The sequence below is a fragment of the Amblyomma maculatum genome, chromosome 3, assembly GCF_055883805.1.
Source record: "Amblyomma maculatum isolate TAMU_Amacu chromosome 3, ASM5588380v1, whole genome shotgun sequence".
Classification (NCBI taxonomy): Eukaryota; Metazoa; Arthropoda; class Arachnida; order Ixodida; family Ixodidae; genus Amblyomma; species Amblyomma maculatum.
Genome location: NC_139346.1, coordinates 203,539,021 through 203,562,164, shown reverse-complemented (window position 1 = coordinate 203,562,164; position 23,144 = coordinate 203,539,021). Strand labels below are relative to the sequence as shown.

The 23,144-nt window shown below is 46.9% G+C and overlaps 1 protein-coding gene across 1 annotated transcript; it reads right to left on the bottom strand.

Annotated features, from left to right (window-relative positions):
- per (period circadian regulator) lies at positions 1-23,144 on the bottom strand. Its single transcript, XM_084596483.1, has 21 exons — positions 22,948-23,144; positions 19,603-19,697; positions 19,343-19,429; positions 18,664-18,775; positions 18,521-18,566; positions 16,333-16,508; positions 14,999-15,077; positions 13,867-13,973; positions 12,498-12,651; positions 11,508-11,637; positions 10,392-10,509; positions 10,243-10,280; positions 9,956-10,074; positions 9,310-9,422; positions 8,670-8,905; positions 7,713-8,034; positions 6,621-6,809; positions 5,289-5,518; positions 4,183-4,512; positions 1,390-1,800; positions 1-344 (listed from the first exon to the last, which is right to left on the bottom strand). The coding sequence occupies exons 1-21, from the start codon at positions 23,027-23,029 to the stop codon at positions 291-293; spliced, it is 3,228 nt and encodes a 1,075-aa protein (XP_084452609.1). The 5' UTR covers positions 23,030-23,144; the 3' UTR covers positions 1-290.

Genomic DNA, 23,144 nt, shown 5'->3' with positions numbered 1-23,144 from the left:
CTTGCACCCCAGACTAATAGCTCACTTTATTCAGCACATAAGAGCGGGGTGGGAGCACGGACAAACGTACAAAGGTGATGAACATATGCGCATTCGCATTTTGGGGCACAGCACGGTTCGCGGGCGGCCAGCAATCACATCCGCTTTCCGTCCGCGGACCGTACACGCTTGTGCGATGCGTGATTGAGGAGTTGGCGCCGCCACCCCCGCTGCCCCTTGTCTTTCGACAGCTGAGCCGTTGCGCGATGGGCTCGGGGGTCCAGTGGAGGAGGATCCGCGCGACTGCTTGATCAGAAGTCGGAGTCAATGGAAAGAAGGATGCGTCCCTCCTTCTCTTCCATCTCCTGCGAGGCGAAATTGAATGGGTTGTCACCGTGTGTCCTGTGGAGACTGGAGATATATAAAACAAAAATAAAGTCAACACACTCTAAAGGCAGCTGCTGTAGAAGCGCATCATTCCACTTGGTAACAAAATCTCTTTTATCCTTTTCTTTTTTTTTTAATTCGGCGATTGCATTTTCCTCATATTCACCTCCCTCTAGTCTGACTGAGTCGACAGAACTTGCGGTTCTTTTCAGCCTGCTCAATGCTATTCTGTACGTTTAATACAGGGAGGGCACTCAGTATAGCGAAGTTGATTGCGTCAATGAAAGAAAGTAACTCCCACCTTTGGGCCACACGAATCGTTGGAACGCCTATGCATTCAGATAACCGTTATCATTTCTGTGCACGCTTTGCGGGGAGGACGTGCTGAACGCTCTTTCCGCTGACGAAAACTCGTAGTCATAGGAAAAAGCCCGTGTCACGTGCAAGTGAAAACTGGTGACGATTTCTGCCGCGGCGACGCAAAAACATTTTTCGAACTGTCGCAGCGGGTCGTGTGACGACCCAGTTCCAACAAGTTGGAAATTTTTAGCTGCGTCGCTGCTGTTAGCCGCCGAGTTCTCTCAATCGCTTGCATGTGAACCAGCCTTAAAAGGGGCATAGTACGCCTTGTGGTGCCCTCCTAAACCTGAAAATGTTTTCTTTTGTGCACGTGCACATTCAGGGTAGAATGTAAACTAACAAACGCGCAGAACTTTCCTGGTTGTCAGCAAACCGCTGTATTGTCTTTCATCGTGCCAATTGGTAAGTGTGGCCCTCTGAAAATTCCCTTGCGGACATATACGTCCTGGCCCGACAAGCCACGCCTCTTAAGACAGCGAATACCATTTCTATGATTATATATATATATATATATATATATATATATATATATATATATATTCTCTGCAACACGGGTGAGAGTAGTAACAAAGCTCAGGACTTGTGACATTTCCGCCACTTGCACAGTACAAGGTTATACACTGCATATGTAGGCCGCATCTGAAAGAGCGTGTGCCTGCGTACTTGAGTGAGGTCGTCCTCTTCCATAGCGTACATGGCGTAGCTCTGTGCCGCCGCGGCCGAGGCGTCCGCGTGCAGGCCCTGGGCTTCGGGTGAGCTCCTGGCCCCCGCCGCTGCGTTGGCGGCTGATGCGGAAGAGGCCTTGGCCATGGGCTCGTCCTCTTGGGGTTCGTCGAAAGCGTCCTCGAGCTCCAGTTGTAGCACTGAGAGCTGCTCGTTGACGAGCCTCGGCTGCTGCAGGCGCTGCAGCTTGTCCCTGTCGCTGCGCAGCACGTCGGCCACGTCAAGTGCGCGCATTTGGTACCGGTAGACCAGGTCGGCTGTCAGCGAAACACCCTCTGTCCAGTGCGGCTCGCGCAGCGCCGCCCGCGTGGGCTGCTTGCGCCGGCGTTCCTTCATCTCGGAGTCCGTGTCCTGGTGAAAGAGCGGGAAGTAAGGGAAATAGTTACGAGAATCAGAGCAAAATGGACAGTATTCGATAAGTGCTCTCGTATCATGAAGGGTAGCTAACCGATGACCCTCAAGAGGAATGTATATGCCAGGTGTATATCTTAAAGGTACTCACATATAGGGCAGAAATGTGAAAGGTAACGAAAAGGGATGAACATAAATTGAGGACATCGCAGAGAGCTATGGAACGGAAAACGGTAGATGTAACTGACAGGAAGCGCACCGAATTGCTCAGGGAACGTAAGAGCAATGATTGCATTCTAGGCGAAATCAAGAAGAAATGAGCATGGGCAGTGCATTCAGAGCGAAGGCTGGATAATCGATAGTCGCCAAGAGCAACTAACTGGTTTCCAAGGAGAGGCAAGTGTAGCAGAGGGCTGCATAATGTTAGGTGCACGGTTGAGATAAGGAGGTCTGCGGGGACTATGCGGATGCAGCTGACACAGCATCTCGTTAATTGGAGGAATACGGGAGCGGTCTTTGACCTGCAGTTGGTGTGTTCAGGCTGATGACGACTAATACAATCGAGTTATGCTTTTCGCCTGAATGAGCAGGTATGACATGAGGACACCGTATACACTGATGGGCTTCCTGGGAAATATTTGCGGTCAATAAGATGACATCACTTACGGTTGCCTTCGTTCATGTAGTCATCGGAATAACAAGCCAAACCTGCGGTATCTCGGCCAGCATCCTAGCTGGCTAGTACTTTACCCAACTTACGCTGACCACAGCTGCTCTTGCACATGTTGAAATCGTTGCAATTAAGAGAAAGTTGTAATCTGTCCTGATTTTCGGAATATATATACGCGTATCTGTATTATTTTGGGCTACAAAGCCATCGTGGGAATATGAAGCATGCAGTAAAAATTTTGGAGACTCTGCGGAGATATGGAGCGCCGCATGCCTTGCATTACGGTCTATTGTGACTTAAAATGGTGTTGTTGGATGTTACTTTTTTATGACAGTCTGAAATCATTCGGACGAATAGCTACAGAATAAAAACAGAATCCTGTTTTCCGCATATCTCAAGTACGTGCAGTTAACACAAGAGAAAGAGTGTACATGTTTTAAATATTCCGCCAACGTACGAACTGCTTCTGCGTGTCATTGCGCGTGGGATTTCCGGAACGGAAAGAAATCGAAGAAGCCAACAGCTTTAACAATAAAGATTACAGCCTCATGTTTCATTTGCATATCTCACAGCCACAGAGCTAATGCTCAGGCGGTGTTCCAGGGTATAGATAGCTGCCCTATAAGTCATGTTATGCCTGCAATAGGCATCCGCCTTCCTAGCATCACATTACTGCAGTGAAGGAAAGGGACTGTAATCGTATATCTCTGTCGCAGACAGTTTACCTCCACAGGATGAAGCATTTCATCGTGCCTATTTCTTCGTTTGGTGGCCACTCGGTAAACAAATGCAAGTTAAATGAGGAGCTCGTCATGAGATACACGCCAAGGGAGGCGACAGCCACTAAGAATTACGAAAGAAAGGGGATTTCTTTGTGAGTGAGTGAGTGAGTGAGTGAGTGAGTGAGTGAGTGAGTGAGTGAGTGAGTGAGTGAGTGAGTGAGTGAGTGAGTGAGTGAGTGAGTGAGTGAGTGAGTGAGTGAGTGAGTGAGTGAGTGAGTGTGCGTGCGTGCGTGTGTGCGTGCGTGTGAATGTTTTATCAGTGTGAAATAATAATGTTATCATTGAGATAGTTGACCAGAAAGTAGAATAAAAAATACCACATGCCGCCGAGCTCATGACCTTGGAATTTCACGTCCGGGGCTCTACCAACTGAGTTACGGCAACGGCTGTTCGATCTTCTACTTTCCTAAATGTTTGCCTTGTGTGTAACATGTCTTTGAGAGAGTACCAGTGCCGCCCTCGTTCATAGCTACGAACGCGGAACGTCCTGTGTATCCCGAGAGTCGCATTCAACGTAATGTAACGCTGAGGATAGGAGCACTGCGATAACTCTTTTACGCTACCAGTGACATCAAGGCTGCCAATTTCGAGGCCCCCGTTAAGCTAAACAGCAAAAAAAAAAAAAAAAAAAAAAAAAAAAAAAAAAAAAAATGCAGGGAAAATGAATGACTCGTTATGAGATACGAAGATGGCCAATGGCGCCCAGTAAAGCATAAGGGATGTTTTTGGCGTTACCAGCATGAATAGTAATTCATTTATGAAGATCATTGGTTTGAAAATAAAACAAAAACGACCCCATGCTAGTGTTGGGATCTGAACTCACGACCACCGTTTATCTTGCACACGCCTTTGCGAGTCCAATTCTTTGAAGAAGCTGAAAAATAAACTTCTCAAGGGTGGTCGCAAAGAAGCACAGCGGGGGCTCCTCACCTCAGAGGACTTCTCAGATGAGAACTGGCTCTCCGAGTTCTCGGACTTCTCGAAGAAGGACGACTCGAAGGAGAGCGAGACTGAGTCATCCTGGTGCGTGTCCTTGTCGGTGCTCTGGCTGTGGCGGCGGTCATCAGCGTCGGCATTCGCCTTGGCCCCGAGGGCGCCCACTCCGCCTGGACCGCTGAACTTGGTCGCGTACTGCTTGAAGGCTCGCGTTGGTCCACCATCCAGGTCGGCTTCCGCTCCGCCGGCGCCTCCTCCGGGGCCGTCCTTGAGACCCGAAATGGTCGACGGACGGCCTGCCTTATCGGCCGACTCTTTCTGCGACTAGAGGAAGACGGCGCGTGAGTTTTCGAAGCTCTGTTCCTTTTTATCTCGTGCATGATATTTTCAGACAATCAGAATATTCTTTCCAACACATATGTAATACACTCCTGGTGTACATAAAACAGAGACGATGAAATGTTGGAAAGTATTTCAGCAAAGGGCAGGTGGAAAGTTTAAGTCCACTGAGCAACGTTTAGATCAACTTTTCAGACAAAGACAAGCCATTCAGCGTATTGTGACTTTTATTTTGCTCTTTTGTGCCAGCTCATGTGAAATCATATCGCCAGTGGTACGCGACTGCGACGTTCCTGATAGCGAAATGAGTTCTGGTGAACGTGCTTTTAGTTAAACATTGAGAAAAAAAGGAGACGGAGAAAGGGGGGGCAGGTGTAAGCAAAATATGATTTCATTTCCAGTAATGCAGAAACAACCAGGTGCTTAGCGCTGCTTCCTATCTGAAATTGGGGCGACCATATATGTGCCATCATCAGCCTGGTGTATCCTGGAAAGCGAAATGGTATTGTAGACCCACACCACTGCGCCCCCGTTTGAACTGCAGTCATGATGCTAACTTATGCGGATGGCGTCAAACGGGTGGAGTGCACCAAAAGAAAGGGGTCATCCTATTGTCTCCATCGACGGGTCCGTACTATTCACAGAGTAGCGAGAGCCTGAACGTGTCACAACATGATGAGCGAAGCCACCCTGCGACTAAGTTGACCTATATGGTGTCCAGAAGACGGCAAGTTGAAATGCTGCCGGCAGCGTTGACCTACCTTCCTTAGTGCATCATCGGAGACCATGTCCGTGGAGGCGCCTGTTGGGGCACCGGGTGTCTTGGTGTCCGCCATGGAGGCCTCCAGTCCGCCTGCCGTGCCTCCGCCAACGGGGGGCTGCTGCCAGAGCGGCATGAGCGGTAGGGCACCGCACTGCCACATGCCTTTGGATTGCGGCCCGTCACCCGTCGGCATTGAGGGGTACAGAGGCACACCGCCCACGTACATCACTGCGGAGAAAGTGGAAAAGCGACACAACTCAATAAGGTAGGCATTTTTAAGGGACGTTATAAGAGCCAGCACCGGAAAGGTTCATGTGGCTGTTGCCAAGAATTCGTAACTCGTACTCTCTAATCAAAATTTGTCAGCTCATTTATTGGCGTTGAACACTTGAATTAGCAGCACGGCACTTTCAACCTGCTGCGGCATTGGCGGAAGCAACCGTGAATTGTTGCTTTTTTTTTTCTTTAGAAAGCCGTCATGATGCGCATCATTCGTGACGGAAGCTTTCCTTACGGATTCCAACGGCTTGCAAACACGGTTTGAGACCCTAAGAAATGTCGCTGATGTGGATATTTGCACTTATACCATAGTTGGTGACACTGATACAGGTAAATGGCCCGGGCGTCATAAGGTTCCCGCGTGTGCTTTGCTCCGTTCCAACATTCTAAGAGCACATTGTGCTGTCCACTGCATGCTACACGAACTGCTCAGCAGAGCGGTAGATACGAGAAGCGCGTTCAAAATGTGGACTTAAAGAAAAAAGAAAAAAAAAGGGGGGGGGTGGGGGGGGTTCGTCTCTTTTGTCCTGCAGCACTGCATTCCTCCCTAATCCCGGCTCATCGCTTTGAGACTGCTTCTGGCGGAGTAAAATTCTTCGTACTACCCACTAAAATAGCAAGACAATAATACGGGGACAGTTAAGTTCCGTGTACGAGGTGATAGCGTGGGCTATCGCTGACATATTAAGCCCGGGCCGCTTCAAGTAAGACGTATAAATGTGACTGCTTGGCCTAGGGGTAACGTGAATGCAAGGGCACTCGCAAGCTGATTCTGTTTTCACCCTCTTACATGGAAGGAGAGGCCGTGTTGGCAGCTCCTGTCAAACGCATAACGTCAGGCAACCCTACGTCCAGTCAGTGCTCGGCCATGTCTGCTGCCAGCTACCGCCTGCCAGCACCATGCTGATGATGTTTTGCTCACAACGCCAAAGCCGACGTCGGATTTCTAGTGAACGGAACTTCTAGCGCTGCCGTGTTAAAAACTCGCCTGACAAATAAAAAAAGATGTTTGCGAGGAAGAGAGCAAACAGGTCCAATGAAGTGTCCTTACCGGGTATGAGGAAGGGCGCCGTGCCCGCTGGTGAATGGCCGCCCCCCAGCGGCACGTAGGTGTAAGTGGGGATGGCTAGGTTCGGCACGAACGCTGCTAAGTTGTCCGGCTGCGAGTTGACCAGGGAAGCAGCAGCATGCAGCAGCGGTGGGAACGGGGACGCCGACGTAGCGCCTAGGGCCGCCGAGCCTGTGTAGCAGAAGGAGTCACGTGTGAGACGACTTCCTCTAGAAGTTGAGAGCAAAACGGTAAACAAGGAGACCCTTTTCGGCACTGGATCATACTTGATAGACAAAGGAGGGTAAAGAACAAAAAATAATTAAAACACTTGCTCAGCATTCCTTCCTTCGGAATGAGAGAGTGAGTGAGCTACGGTAACGATCGAAGGCACCAGCGCATATTTCATAAAGACGGCACATTTTTTTTTCCTCTCAATTGCCGCGCTCCGACTTTCAGATTTGCAGAAGCACAGCCTTCTAGAATGAAGTCATTGTGAGATTCTGAGACAGTATTTTTCAGCCTCGGACCAGCATCGTATTCAGGCTATCTAAGCATTTGGGAGTTAGTTTCCCAGCTAAAGGCGATGACTCCCTAAACGAAGTTAGATCGAGCCTGTAGACAACGTTGGGCTCTGACAACCAGTCGAAGCACAACACCTCGTTGCCGCACGGCATGCCATGGTCTATTTTATTTTACCTTCATAGTAGAGAGATGTATCATGCCTAAGACATACTAGTGTAGACGTCCTGCGCATACGCATTGACAGGGGTGGGTGCAATCACGGCCAGTGCGCCTGCGTGGGAGGTTACCAGTAGGGCCGTTACGTCGACAATAGTAAGTCTCTGGCAAGCTAAATATCTCTCGTATAGCAGCACTGCCATTCCATTACGGGTCAGTGATCGAAATCAGCCCATTCGCATTCATTAAAAAAAAAAAAAAAAGGAGAATGTAACAATGGCTAGGGCGTTTGCCTCAGCACAAATTTAGTGACGCCCGCCCCCAATCCTTTCCGTTTTCCTCGCATAATCGATCGTTAGAGACCATCCGTGTGGCATGTCGGAAACATCCGGTCCTTAGTATTTTCTAGCTTACCGTCGGCTGCAGTGCTCTCTCTGCTAGGCTTGTTGTGCTTGTGCAGGTTGGAGTTGACTGGCGGGGAGCCGCTGCGCTTGAATCGGTGGCCGTCTTTGGCGGCGCTGCTGCAGAAGTCGTCGGGCGTAGCACTGCTCACGGGCTGCTGCTGCTGCTGGTGTTGTTGCTGTTGCTGCTTCATGTGCTTGTGTGCGAGCCGGTTGTGCTGCAGCAGCACTTCCTCGGTGAGTGGCGGGCAGGGCGGGTACTTGTCGTCCGCGCTGCCTCCGCCCGCGCTGCCGTTGCGACTGCTGCCGCTGCTGCTGGCTCGCATTTGCTGCTCCTGCGCACGTGCAACATATAATAAGGCCAAGAAACACTGCGCGAGAACTCTTCTCGGCAGTAGTTCGCTCAATGCCAGAACGCACGTCTTCTTCCGAAACTACTGCGTTACGAAATCGTACTGCTCTGATGCGATAAAGTAAACCGACTTGGGTTATTCGGTATTTTGTACAGTGTGCAATGCGAGTTCAGAGTTCGAAAGGAGGTCACAAAAACGCGGTAACGCAATGATTCTATTCTCACTCTGTCCAATAACAATGGTGATATAATGGATAAGCGAAAAACAACTGGGGTCTTGGTCGAGTTCTGAATGTTGCTGTAGAAGTGGGACACCAAGCCAGGGAATTAATGAGAATTTATGAACTATGCTTGTCACATTTGCTGCGGGTGTAAATACTTGTTAACACGTGACGGTTCGACGATAAGCAGAACGGGGCGATCGATGTATGACGTTTAGTCTTTTATTAGTCGCACTGTATTTTACCAGAAAATACTTAGCCCTAAAATTGCGTAATAAATGAGAACAGCAGGCATTGTAGATAGCTAGACACTTGGCACAAAAAGCGAAATTTCCGAGTATCCTATCTGGAACATTTTATTCATTGAGAAGCGGAAAGGAAAACAGGTTATACGCACCTTCACCGTGAGGGATTCGTTTCCAGAGTCACCCGTGGTGACCGAAGAATGCTTTCTCTTGGAGTCTGAGCTGCGACCTCCGCCGCCGCTGCCTCCACCGCCACTTCCGGACCCACTTCCTCCGCTTCCCCCGCTGCCACTGCCACCACTTCCTCCACTTCCACCGCCGCTTCCGTAGTTACTGTCGTTGAGCGCGAAGTCCGAAGCCGACTTGCCTTCGGAGGATTCCGGAGACGCTGCGTCAGGCAAAAAAGTTGCTCATTGTCAAGAGGTTAAGGTGTTTGTTCGCTGCTGTCATCGTTGAGATTATCCGGCCCACATTTGCTCTATTGTAGGGACACTTAAACATTGATTAAATACAAAAGGTCGTGACACGGTTCGATGACGTAGCTTATCCCTGTCAGCTGGCACAGAAGCATATCACAGTAGTCGTTAAAATGCCGCTCTCCCCACTTGAATTCCATGTCAATGTCATGAAGAAATGTTAGAAGCAAGCGGGAACCCTCCCGTCTAATTGTCTGGTATCTACGTGGACAAACAGTGCCTCTCAACGCGCCCGTACTGGGCGTTCTTTAGGTGTTACCAATTAATTTACAGTCGTGATTTAAAAACAAAAATGAATCACTGTCGTAGTATTCACCTGTGGCTTTGCACGCTTCTTCGTCGCGATTCTCGTGCGTGATCTGAACGTTGTCGATCTTCATTTCCGCCGGCTCATCGGACGAGTTTGTCTTGGGCTGACTTGCGAAGAACCTGCGTGAATTCATCCCGTTTACTTCATTGTTGTGAAGAGTATGACCCACAGGTATAAACTATCAACACCGTGTGATAACGAATGATGGTGAATAAGATTAGGCACAATAACAGACTGGCAAATGAATAGCAACACCAATTTTGTTCCATTATTTCTTGCCAGCACGTCTAATTGAAAGGTGTCATGGCTGAATTACACATCTTACTGTCAAATCACGAAATCGATGCCATGCTGCCGCTGCCATAAGAATTTGTCCACAATGGACCGGCAGAGCGCGGAGCCATTTGTCTGCTGCCCTGAGCTCGAATGGTAACGTTCAAAAGGGTTTCGTTACAAACCAACTAACCGTTGATACTACATGTTTAAGCCTCACGAGGCATCGGCTGCCATTGCAGATGAAAGAATCTCACAGGCAATTCCTGAATACTCAACGACTGTGAAGAACAAAAACAAGCTAAAATGTTAATGAAACTACAATTATTATTGTGCAGAAAGCGTAGCAAGTGCTTGTTGAAGTAGGTATTGACCTCACCTTTCGATGTTTTCCTGGTATCGAATTTCCTGAATGTTTGGTGGTGACTCGCTAGACGGGTCCGAGTCGTGAAGCTCTTGGTGTGGTGAAATCTCTCCCATTACCACAGATCCTTGGTCCTGCGATAATAAAAGATATATAAGAAAAACCGAATTTTACCCGCTCATAAATGGGGTTATTTTCCCTCGTTATATATATATATATATATATATATATATATATATATATATATATATATACAACGACAGCAGTGCGAAAAGAACATGCGAGCAGTGGACGCAACTTACGGAACACGTGCAGCCTTCCACAGGTATCTGCTCTTCTCCTGGGTTTGTGAAATAAGAAAAGGTGCATTAGTCTCGTGGCGAGAAGGGAGTAGTCTCTCGCATGGCATATAGACATGCACGGTCAGGAGTATGCCACAGCTAAGCGTTACCTTTGTCGATGCGTTTCTGCGCCATTTCATCCACGAGGGTGCTAACGAAAGAAGCGAGCTCCTTGCGCCTCTTGTTGGACCGCTGCCGCAGATGGTTGCTTTCCCTGGGTTTCACGGGCTGCGTGGACACGATGTTTTGTTTTACACTGTCGTAATACAAGGACAGGCTAGAACGATGCAACGCGGGCCACCAATTAGTAGATTGCAATTTAAGTCTCATAAAAACCAAAAAGCACAACAAACATTTGCTACCAATTACATATTATTGGTCTTACTCCGCTGCATAAGATGTCGTTACTTGCTTTCTTCAGTATAATTTGCCCAGTTATATTCGCCTACGGTTTTGCTTCTGTCTCTCTGGTACCATACCTTATCCGGAGCACACAAAATTTGGACAGCTGTATCTCATGATATATGTGCAGACTGACGGCGAGATTTTTTCGTGTTGTTAATAAATGCTGTTATTCTTTGCAGAGCCGTAGGAAATATTTTGGAAAAATTTTAGCTTCGAAAGAAAGTTTGGAAAATGATTGTCCCATAGGCTGCGGCCATTGAATACTGACATTTTCTGCATCGCTTTATTCTAGGAACTGCCTCGCTTCGCAGCGGGGGTCGCCTGATCCAGCAGCAATCGACGAAACCAGGCAGTGAGAGTTTATAGTAATGATATGTAATAATTATTATACCCAAACCTTCTACTTCGCGGTCGTAATCCTTCGACGATATGACGGGCAGCGCACCCAGATCACTGCTCTCTCCGCGTGCCGTACTGACCTCACGATTACGCCAAGTGAACTCGTTGACCCCCCTTGCCCCCGCCACTTGGCGCTCGTGGCTGTGGTGTCCTCAGTTTAATTCATTGGTGAATTTCATTCTACTTAACAAAAAAATGTACGGAACGCTAAGTGGACAGCGTGCTCATGATGCAGAACTTCTAAATCACTCAACACAATGTGCCTATGAGCAAGTTATGTTTTGAGCACGCGTCCCCTTTTCTTTTGACTTGGTCAGTATTCGCTTCACTAGATGATATGCACACACTGCCAAGCCCTCAGATCGAGCAAGCAATTTACCCGCATTGCCAGCTTGCGTTCAGGGTGAGCATTTGTGGCGCACCTGAGAGAGGATGTCTTTGATCTGCTCCTGTATGTGCCTGCAGTTGTTCAGCGCCTCGCCGGTGGGAGGCTGGGCCTCGGTGATGTCGCCGGGGGACGCCTCCGTGAACACGTTGGGGATCTTGGGACCCCTGCGTTGCACGATTAGAGTACAATTGAACATCCGTTACTTAAATGAGGGAAGAGAGTAAAACGCTAAGCACCGAGTGCTGCAAACAGAAGTGTCAGGAGCGCTAATAACGAGAAATGACAATTTTTGACTAGCGGTCGTTTCCACCTATATTCAGACAGCAAGAGCCAGGAACAAAAACAAAGAAAGAAGAATGGAGAGGTCGGAAAGGTCAGCGTGTGCCGTTTTCACGTGTGCACTTTATAAGGAGTGAAGATGCTTGCCGCAAGTTGGCACTTCGCAAAACCGCGCTTTGTGATATTCATTAAAATAAAACTAGCGATCAGCTCTGTGCTTACGACTTGAACACGTTCAGGCCACTCTGGCTCTTTTTCTCTCAACTGAGGGGCAGACATTCGCACACAGCATACACTAGCCTCACAAAGTGTATACAAATTCAAGGAATTTCTCAAAATGAAAAAAAAAATGAAAGCTATCACAATTCAGAAAACAAATCATCGCTTTTCAGACACATGTGGCTTACTAAAGGCACAAATTGAGTTTACCAGTTAAGGTTGTTTCAATATATGGAGCAAGCATTGCAACTACATAAGACTAAACAGTTTTTACGGGGCAGGAAACCCGGACATTGGGTCCCTCAAGGAGTACTTATTATCAGATGACTATTTCTCCTTGAAAATGTTTTAATCGTCATAATTTCTTGGTAACTAAATGCAATTTCCCATATCTGGTGCATCTTAGTCGAAGTAATGAGACTGATCGTGAACTATTATTCGGTCGGAATTTGCAATTGCAATTTGCTTTGCTGGTGAATGTTCGGACTCATGTGCTCAGTAAGAGGATAGTGGTGTCACTGCTTACTTGAGCACTCGATGCTGTCCGACTACGAATTCCAGCTTGCGCGTCCAAGGATCAATAAAGCAGGACCATTCAGTTTCGAGTATCACGTAGCATCCGTTGAACGCCCTGAAACGGTACGGCTTGCTTCGGAACGAGTGGCCTTGTTCTTTCATCACTGCAAGCAATGGGAAAAGAAACGATGAGTACGGCTCCATATATCTTTCTTTTTTTTTGCTTTGCTGACACACCAAAAGCAAAGAACAATGCGGCGTTTTGAGTCGACAAAGCAAAACATTTCGCACATCTTTACTTTTCTGAAAGCAGCGAGACACTGCTTTGCTTTCCTTAACCTGGCCTTCGGCTCACCGCTTGCGCAGCGGTATGTTCTTTTCATTTTTGTCATGGAGTTCGGGATCCTAATCTTTGTTTTCTCTCTGATGTATTTATGACAGTTGTTTATATTAACAAAATAGTTATGTAATTCGTATATATTGACGCTGAAAGTTATAGTAGTTCCCTTCGCAGAACATCAAGAATACTTCTTAACAGTCTAGTTCACTTATCAAGCTCTATAAAAGCTTAAACATATGGTTAAAATGCCTTGCAAATGATCTAAGTTGATCACATTTCAACGAGATAGCGTGAAGAGGACCCTTTGTTCAGTAAATTCGACGTCGGCATTGAGATCGAAAAATAGCGGGTATCGCTTTGACATGTTGTGTCTCTCAGGTGACACGAGCTGCCAGAGATTGGTGGTAGGGTTGAGCGACACCGCGCGACGATGTGACATAGCCTGATTGGCAGCCGCCGCCAACTCGGTCTTCTCAACTCAGATGGGAGGGTGGCGGAAATCGAACCCTCCGGGACCATTGTATTGCGAGTCAGAACTCTCCTCTACCTCTGCCCTACCTCTAGGGTACCTCTACTGATACCTCTAGGGTACGCACGTGCGTTTCTTGTTTAAGCAGGGCTTTATATCTAAGTCGGCTGGTCTTGCAGACTATGTGGTAGCCTACGGCTGTATGCATATGAGTATGTGTTGCAAAGTTCCTGTACGCGAAAGAGGATCCCCAACGGGAGCCGGCAAACGAGAGCCGTTAACCCTGTCACCGCATACTCTTTATAAGAAAGTGCAATGAAAAAGCCAGCTGCCCTCCAGAAAAACCACCCTCTACCCACCTTCGCGTCCCCAGAGGGGGGGGAAAAAAAATCTCGCGTGTTTGAAGCGTCGGCTTAGAAAACAAAAAAAGAAAACATTCAGCACAGCCAATGTATCTGTGTATTAGGGTAAACCCAACTGGTTTCTTAGAATTATCGCATCATATATAGAATCGTCCGGTGGATGTATTACCTCCGCTGAACCATTCGAGAGCATTGTGAGTGTACTTACCGAGTTCGTAGATATCCTTCAGCTGGCTCATGTCCTCCGCGCAGTAGAAGTCGAAGACCGAATGGCCGAGCATATCTTGAGGCAGGTATCCAAGGTACACAGCAGCGCTGAAAAACAACGTGCATCATTTTGCTGTAGACAGACTACGAGTACTACCATGATTCCAACCTGTCTCTTCTTACGACCCGGGCATAACACCTGTCGTTATTCGTTCGATATGTTTATTCGCACCGGCTACCTTCGAACGCGATCCTGGTGTAGCTCAGTGGCTGGAACGAGCGATTGTTTATCGCGAGGTCAAGGGATCATATCCCAGCCGAGTTTTTAGGAGGAGGGGGGGGGGGGGGGGGGGGGGGGGGGGGGGGAGAGACTAAAATCAACATGGAGGAGTCCCCACACCCCGGCGCATGTTTCTTTATTTCTTCTTCTACTTCCTCCTACATCATTTCGCTCAGGGCACTGTTGGAGAGCCCACGGTAAGTAGGACCGTTACTTCATCACTCCTTTTCTCATAATCAATTTATTACCATACGGTGCGCTGTAGTTAATACGTGCAACAGATAAACCACAAGGCGCCGTCGCTCAAAAGCAGCTTGCTTCCTGAATGGAAATCTCCCTTGCAGTATTCCCGAATTCCTTTCCGTAAAAGAAAACCATCGATAATGCTAAATTTGTCAGAGTGTATAGTTTTACACTGTGCGACTGCCGTGATTAATGCTGAAATTTGACATCTGCAGAGATCCTGTCACTTCGCCAACGGGGGATGTCGAAGACGACGGGTACCCGCAGCTTCTGGGGTTCTTATGTGCGCTCGGCGCAGCATTCGAACGATGGGAGGAATAGATATCACCATGAAGCGAATATCTATCCTCCCCTAGCTGCATGGCTGGTCATCAATGTCCCATTGCTTTGATATTTACTTTTATTATATGACCCTCATCCCATCATCCCCGATCTCTCCATCCCACACTCTTCTTCTTTTTTTTTTTCTCTCTTATCATATCATTCATCTTAATGTCTTATTCGAAGTGAGCTTGAGACGGGAGGCAGCATAAATAGAAAGACATCGCCTGTACTCCGTGTTTTGCGGTTGCATGTTCTTTTGGCCATAGTGAAACGTGCTATTTCTTACCTAAGGTCGACGTGGCTGTAATGGCAGGAGGCAGTGTGGCGGGTTGAAAAGCAGGTCATGGCGGGGATTTCGTGGGGAACTGTAAGGTCAAAAAACCGTGAGCGGCAAGGTTAGTGCGCTTTTTTTTTTTTTTTTGCATTGAACATAACACATTCTCAAATAAGTCAGAAAGTGTTACATAATAAATTCAGAAAGTTATTCGATTAACATCAACCTACAAGCGGTCAAAAGGAAATTGCAAGAAATAAAAATTTGTTCAAACATTTTCTAAATTGAGAACTGTATTCTATTCTTTGGACTGCCACCAGAATGGGGCAGCCTTTTTGAGATGTTTAGGATGCATGGTTAGCAGAAGCCAGAGAAAATCCTCCTGTAAAAGCCTGCATGGACTGAGAGTATTAATAAATGATGAATGAAATGAAATGAAATGTTCGCAGACAATTCCTCGGGATGCTGCCATCTTTAGCTATGTATTATCAAAAATGCACCCAATGTTTTTCACTACAGTAGCCTTACTACTTGGTGCGATTAAAGGTCGAACTATAAAAGCAATATTTTTCTACCAATCGAAATGTTAGACGATTCCAGTAACAATGTTCATTACAGTATCGTGCAGTGCTCCGAAGTTGTCTCAGAATTAAAAGTGATCTTCCAGAAAGCTGAACTTGCTAAGCCAAAAAGATGCAAGCCCAATGAGTCAAGAGAAATCTCCAAAGAAGATCAAATTATTTCGAACTAAAAAGAAATAACAAGTGATTTGCATTTGAGTTATTAAACTGGTTATAGTGCCGCGGCCATGGGAATGCCACTTGTGACAACAGTGGTTTTGCAAGTATTCAGCCCCTTAGTCCGTTCAACCCCATAACGTTGATCTAATAGGCTCTCAATGACAGTAATTGAGAAATTCAGGCCCGGCCAGCTCGCCAAACCAGTTCTGTCCAAGAGCTGTGGTCTGAACAGGCGGCACCCCTCCGAATTGACAGAATGCGTATGGTGGTATCAGAAAGAATTTACTTTTGATCGCACGAAAATTTTCGTGATCAATGCAAGACCAGTATCAGACCCATGGTCTTATTCCGAGCTATTCTTTTGATCCTTCACCTTTAGGCGCACGCACCTAGCCGATGCCTAAAGCAGCGTGTTTCTCCTGTACCGTCATCGCGGCAATACTGATCAGTTATAAAAAACTGGTCAGAAAAAGGGTCGACACATCTTTCCTTTTACAGCAGCGCGGTTACTTCGATGCTGTTCGCCCCCTCTCTTTGCTCTCCTTTATCAACACAATATTCAGACAACTCCAAATCCAGTGGTGACGGAGGACGTCGTCTGCTCACCCCTGTACGCCGTCTGTATGGAGACTGCGGTGACGATGAGGCACATGGCGGTGGAGGCGTTCTCTACGCTGACGTCGTCCACTATGACGTCTTTGATGTAGACGGACATTTGGAAGGGCTTGTACTGCACCCTCTTGTCCGAGATTCCGTAGCCGAATTTCAGGCTCTGGTATTGCCTGCTCGACGTCAGTGTTCATGTGCGCGCCAGATGGAAGAGAAAAGCAGAGGAAGTAAACACCGTTCTGGCAACGATGTAGTTAGTAAGGCGGCGCCACGGACGACATTTTCGCTCCACCGTATTGTTGGTGGTACACAGATACAGTTGGTGCAGCGCTTCGGGGAAACCTCCAACGTGAAGCAGAATTTGTAATACGCGAGTAATTTTTCGTTACCGCCCACCCAAGCGCTAGCGTACAGCTACAAGGGAAAGCTCTACAGCTTTCACAGAACTTTCTAAATTGCTCCTGATCTGGGTGTTTCGGGGTGAATGGCGTTGCAGTTTACACTATCATTGTGTCCCGGACCAAGACGAATATTTTTTCAGTCAAGGTTTCCGGGAAAGCTTTTCTTTGCAGTCATATGGCAGCGTTTGGGTGGACGTTGATGAGTAATCACTACCGCATACAGACACAGTGAGAATTGTAGATAATGCGTTTTCCGTAATGACACGTATTTATGTATTATTTCGATAGTTGGCAATGGCATCATGCATGTCGACTGCTTTATTTTCGCTCGCTTCTTAACCGCGACCACTCTCCTATAATTTAAGCACGCAAGTAAGAATAGTCTAGCTTGAGTGCCAAACTGTGTTTGGCAGCAAATAGCTCAGGGCCCGTATTCTGAGTTTGCGTCGTCATCGAAGTGTCGCTATCTCACGTGACCTCGAGTCATCTGATTGGTCGAAACACCGGAACCGAGTGTTGCCACTACGGAACCGGAAGAGGTGGCAACATCATGCATGTTCCGGCGTTTCCACCAATCAGATGACTCGAGGTCGGGGAGATAGCGACACTTTCGATAACGACGCAAACTCAGAATACGGGCCCAGGTCATGGTTCGGCATTTTCGGTTCTTGCTTATGCAGCTTGTACTTCTGTACTCACACAGCAGCAAATAAACCAAACCAAGCACTTACACTGATTTGTACTCTGAGCTAACGGATTTATACATGCAAGCGAAAGTAAAAATAAGGCGTGGGAGCCCAAGTGTATCACTGAACTACGCGGTACCACAAGCAGTGTAAGCTACTGGCATGGCAAACTAAAATAATCTTTTTTTCAGGCATGTTCTACGCTCGCGAGCTTCCGGTTAAAAATGGTTGCTTTAAATGGAGACAAAACAAGACGAGGCATATCTAATCAATGCTGTTTCGAAGTTACACCGCAAGGGTGACACTTCTTTGAAGTGTGCGCTCCTTAATATGGCGAAGCGTTGGGCGTGCATGCTTCAGAGCTGTGATGCAAATGAGTCGAGTTGAGTTGAAAATGAATGCAAAAGAGAGCGAAAAAGATGAGAAGTAAGCTGACCTTTTTCGGTGTAGAATGCCACATTATACGCACCCTTACATGAGCGTTGAACGCTTTACAAATACTGCTGAAAGAGGAGCTCAAATCGAAGATTTGGTTAGCTGTGTACGGCTGATTTGTCACTAAACCAAAATTAAGCCTTGCTTTGGCACTTAAGCAAGACAAAAAATTCTCTATAGGTCATAGATTTTCCAGATATAATTTATAGTTGAGCATAGCCTAATGCAGAAAGCAGCTGATGTCGCCTGTAAGTCTAATACGTGAAACTTGGCATACCTTGAGTTTCTAAGCAGAACTTTTTGTTCTTTACTTGAAATATGATTGAAAACTCAAATAAATATGCAATTGATTCCTGCCCATACTGTCTTCACAAGAAATATTTTAAAGAATAAACAGCTACAAGAGAAACCACTGTTTGATCCGGTTACTTTTTTCGCAATGGGAAGAAAAAAACAACGTTGATCACCTCATTTGCCACGACAAAGCGACTATCACGCAAGTGGTGACATAAAAGTGCATTCACATGTTAACTGCTGCTTTTGAACTGCGCTTGGGTGTTCTCGCTATCACACAGAGAAAACACCCTTTCTATCTTATTGCGTATTAATGAACTTGAGCGCAATTTAGAAAAAGTCTCGCAGTTGCATGCGACGCACGGTTACCTGAGTCTGCATAGGAAGGTGCTCTGGCTGCGGTTGTGGCAGATACCTGAAGCGGGAGGGAGAAGAAACATAAGTATTATATCGCCGTTTATGATGGTAGCTCAAGGAATGAGAGCAGCGTTAGTACTGACATCATCGCATACCTTTGGCATCCTCATTGAACCTGGAGTTGAGGCCCTGGCTGAGGTGGTTGGCGAAAGTGATGCGGTCGCGAGGGTACAGGAAGTTCATAATGCACTGGCCATGGAGCATATCCTGCGAAGAAGCGAATAGGGAAATCAGAGAATGCTTAAACACGAAACGACGCTAAGTGCGGGAAAAAGTTCGCATCCCAGGGCCCGGCGAGTGATAAAGGCGCAAAGCGTGCGCTAAGCCGCGGATGATAGCCGTTGTTTAAAGCTGGAAGTGGGCAGGCAAAGGCCATGCATTTCTTTCAAGCGGACACCTTAATGGAAAATAGGACCGTACAAGGAAAATTTGTGTTGCAATGATTAAAATAGCATGCAATGCCGGTACCGGCGCAAAAAAAAGTGAGGTACATGATGTCACTTGTACTACATCGTGCATGGCTAGGTGTTAACACTGACATAACAGCGACTGTAGTTTTTGAATCATTGTTGAAATTAAATCCTGTTTGGCTACTGGGGCGCTCATGTTACTGGATCAACGAGCCACTCGTTTAACATTTTGCCTGCTTTGAAAACTGACTCGGTTTCGATAGTTCACCGAAAACGCTAGTTCTGTCCTAATTAGAAAAAAATACTTCAAACACGTGTGGTTTCCATAGCATAGGCGCACAAAAGGTTCGACTCTCGTGAGCACCTTTGAGTAGCCAAGGATGGGTGTGATGGTGCTAGACACGTAGATGATCGTTCCGTCTTGGAGGGACACCGCCAAGCAGAATCCTTCCTGTGAATGATGCATACACAGAAATATGGAATTAAATAAGCGATTGCTTTCTCTCGAGTAAAAGAAACAAAACCAAAGCAACGAACTATATCATGATTAAAGCAAGGGTATAAAAAAAAACAAGAAAAGAAGGAATGATGTAAAAAATATGGGCGAAAAGCTCTTGGACTTACCCCATTTCTGACGCAACTTTCATTTTTCAAGTCCTTGAATGCGCTTGACCTAATGTGGGGTTTTTTGCTGGTGTTGGAGGTATCGTCGGGTTGATCTGAGTGAGCAAAGAAGAAATATTTAGCACGAATACAATTACAAGCAACGACTGTATTGCGAAAACAGAAAACCGCCGGTATTTCCCTGTTCGTGTTTGTCACTGTCAATTCAGTAAAACCTGACCGGACATCGAGATTGATTCGGTAAATGCCTTTGAGCTCACAACAGACACCTAAAAGCATCTATGAGAGTTCGGTTTTCAGAAAACACATTATGACGAAGCTCTCATTGCAAGAAAAAAGCTAGTAAGACAGACTGTACGTTCTACGAAGTCACCAGAGGAACTGATGCGTTTCTTCTAGACGATGAGTGGTAGAAACAGGAAGTATTTTCATCGCACATGGGACACACCGGGCGTTTGGAGAAATAGGCTCGGACCAGAAGACTGCTTTCAAGTTCACATTATTTTAAAATAGAGCACTACAAAAAAGGCGTCACTTTCTAACTCACGCTCGTCTGCAAACCATTGCACCATGACGAAGCGAATATAAAACGACGTGCCGTAGTGGTCATTTTTCACGAACGGCATATTTCGGGGCTTTCGACAGTACACAGAAGTTCCCGGGAATCTAAATGGCCTTTCTGGGGCTAAGAACTTGGCCTCAAGTGTACACTGAATTGAAGCGCATGAATAGAGAATGATTGCAACAGTATTTCAGTTATGTTATCCAATAGTGAGACAAAGTAACTTACTTTTCTTTCTGCGCTTACACATCAGTTTTGCACGATTAAGAAGACTTAAAACTCTCAGGCAGTGCGTAAAGTTGGCCTGCATATTGCTTGCGAGTTGTAGCCGTCCAAAAATGATCAACTCAGTGCTTTGTCGAAAGCGTGCAGTCTTTCAGGAATGTAAGAGCACAAAATGCATTCCTATAAAAGGGTTAGTGAACATCGCCTCTGTTTATACCGGGCCTAGGGAATCCGCCTCCGCGCGTACTCGCCTAAATCATTTAAGCCGGTAGCGCATGTGCTATCCAGTGAGCGAGACCAAGAAGGAGCGTCCCGCGCCTTTCTCCTAGCAACCGTAACGTCAAATTCGGCGCGCACGTCGTCTTCGGTCACCGGGCGTATACCGAATCATCTTTCGCGCCCAGGTGCGAAAGCGACACCAAGACATCTTTTTTCTCTCTTTCATTCCCAACTCGCTCTTTTTATTTTGCATGCCCTGATTCCTTTCCCTCGGAAACAGGTGCTCTCGAAATTTGTCACGTTCCGCGGGGTAGCCGCACGTAACGTCACCTGCTAGAGCAAGCAAGTTTCGTCGCGTTTTTGTTTTCGCTTTCCGATCACTCGCATACGCAACTCTGCAGCCTAGCTATCAGCTGTCCAAGGGCCGACGACGCACGGACAGAGCGCTCCCCGGGTGAGGTTTCGGTGCCCCCATGACGTCACGTTCTGAGTGGCACCGTAACAGGTGCGCACGCCAAACGGCTTTTGCGACAACCCGGCATCATCGCAGGGGTTTCGCCATCGTAGACCTAATCGCTGTCGCGACGTCAGCACCTTTAACTGATGGCTCAAGCCAAATTGCTTTGGATAAGCCGATTTTGAGCTTTAAGAATATGCGGCTCAGCTTGTCCGTAAGTAATGGAGTGCACCGATGAAATTAGTTGTGACGCTGGTGAGCGCAGCTATGACAGTGCACCCAGGCATCGTTTTATGCGTGGATTTGCCTGTATTCTCGTTTAATACTATATCGACAAGCTACATTATTTGGCATATTTTTATTGGATTGGTTATTTATGCTTAGTGTGGGTAGTTATCTCTTGCGCGCTATGACTTCATGCGCAAAAATATCTTATGTAAAATATTTTTCTCGTTCCTCTAACATGCCGGCTTTCTCACTCAGCAATTCTACCTACAGGCAAAGCACGCTTTACAGGCATTGGAAACAATTTGGTCTGTGCTACTCTCAAGCAAATACATTATCGAAACGAAGTGGCGTCCGTGTGCTGTGCGATGTCAGCGCACGTAAAAGATCCCCAGGTGGTCGAAATTACTCCGTAGCCCTCCACTACGGCTCCCCTTTCTCTCTTTCCACTTTCACTCCCACTTTGTTCCCTTCCCTTACGGCGCGGTTCAGGTGTCCACAGAGCAAGTGTGACAGATACTGCGCCTTTCCCTTCCTGTGAACCAATTATTATTATTATTAAATTTAATTATTGTAATTCCAAATTATTTCTAATTATTTATATTACTTGTATTATTACTAATTATAATATTATAATAATTATGTTATTATTAATTTCATTCATCGAAGTTCGCATATTAACAGAGGTCCTGTAAAACGATAATGTTCTGCGGAGTCAACTTTACTTTCCTATGATGCGTGTTTTTATGATGCGCAATTGTTCTTTTTCGTCAACCTCGTAGACGTAATTGATTTTCTTGACTTCGCTCTGTATTAAAGATTCCTTCAATCTTCTCTTCCTCAAAAACTTATAACACGCATCATATATTTTTCATTGTTACATACCGTCTGACTAGATTGTTCTTATCATTAAATGTTGCGCTCTGCAAGCGTCCTTTTGGTGTGGTGTGAGGGATGGTATATAAGGTTTACTGTTCTAAAGTGGCATGGACCATTGGAGACTACGCAGTCGACGGCTCCGGAATAGATTTCGGCCACCTAAGGTTCTTTAACATGCTCCGGCATCACACAGTACATGGCCGTCTCACTTTTCACCTCCATCGAAGAGAGGTCGTTGCAACAAGAATGAGCACGCGCTCTCAGGCTCGGCCATCACGATGGGGAGCGTACTTCCTTTTTCGCGCTGTTTGTTTTCGCTAAGTCTTGAGTTTTTATCGCCGTTAATTTATTTGTACCTTGTCGTAATCGTCATAATGGTTCAATAACGAAGACGGAAGCGGAGGTAGGACAGTTAGCAGTATTCGTCCTAACACTGCTAACGAAACTTTTCACCATACCAACCACCAACCCCTCCCTATAAACTATGCATTCAAGCCAGAAGCAAACTTTCCTCTATTACGTCCATTCTCTTGAGATTTAGGGTGAGCGATTGTTCTTGCAAATAACAAATCACCACTCCTCTTTGCCGCGCGAAATATGTTTTCAGCGCTCATCCTTTCCAAACGCATTGACAGCCTTACCTTTTTCATTTTTCCCCCATTTCCAACCATCCTTCTGCATTTAGAAAGTAAGACTAAAAGAGACTTGTGATATCACAAAGATAGAGGCTATGGAGAGATAGGAGCGGGCATCGCAGGAAAGGGTGCCCAGCACTGACCGCGCAGGCTCTGCACGTAGCAGATGATGGGGCTGAGCTCCCGCAGCGGGTCAGGGCACACCTCGGGAAGCAGGGATTTCATGTTCCGCGTGCCCGGGGCGGCGGAGGGCGAGCTGCCCCCGCCGCAGCGGCAGGGCGCCCGGTCCTCGCGGGCCGGCTCCTCCGTGGACGTTGCGGGAATTGCTTGGGCTCGCGGC

Excerpts from the sequence above, each read along its gene's own strand:
- per (XM_084596483.1), bottom strand. The coding sequence starts at position 23,029 with ATGAAATCCCTGCTTCCCGAGGTGTGCCCTGACCCGCTGCGGGAGCTC. Across the intron at positions 10,510-11,507 it reads TCAAAGACATCCTCTCTCAG|CCCGTGAAACCCAGGGAAAG; the intron begins GTGCGCCACAAA and ends GTGTCCACGCAG. Across the intron at positions 8,035-8,669 it reads ACGAATCCCTCACGGTGAAG|GAGCAGCAAATGCGAGCCAG; the intron begins GTGCGTATAACC and ends GCACGTGCGCAG.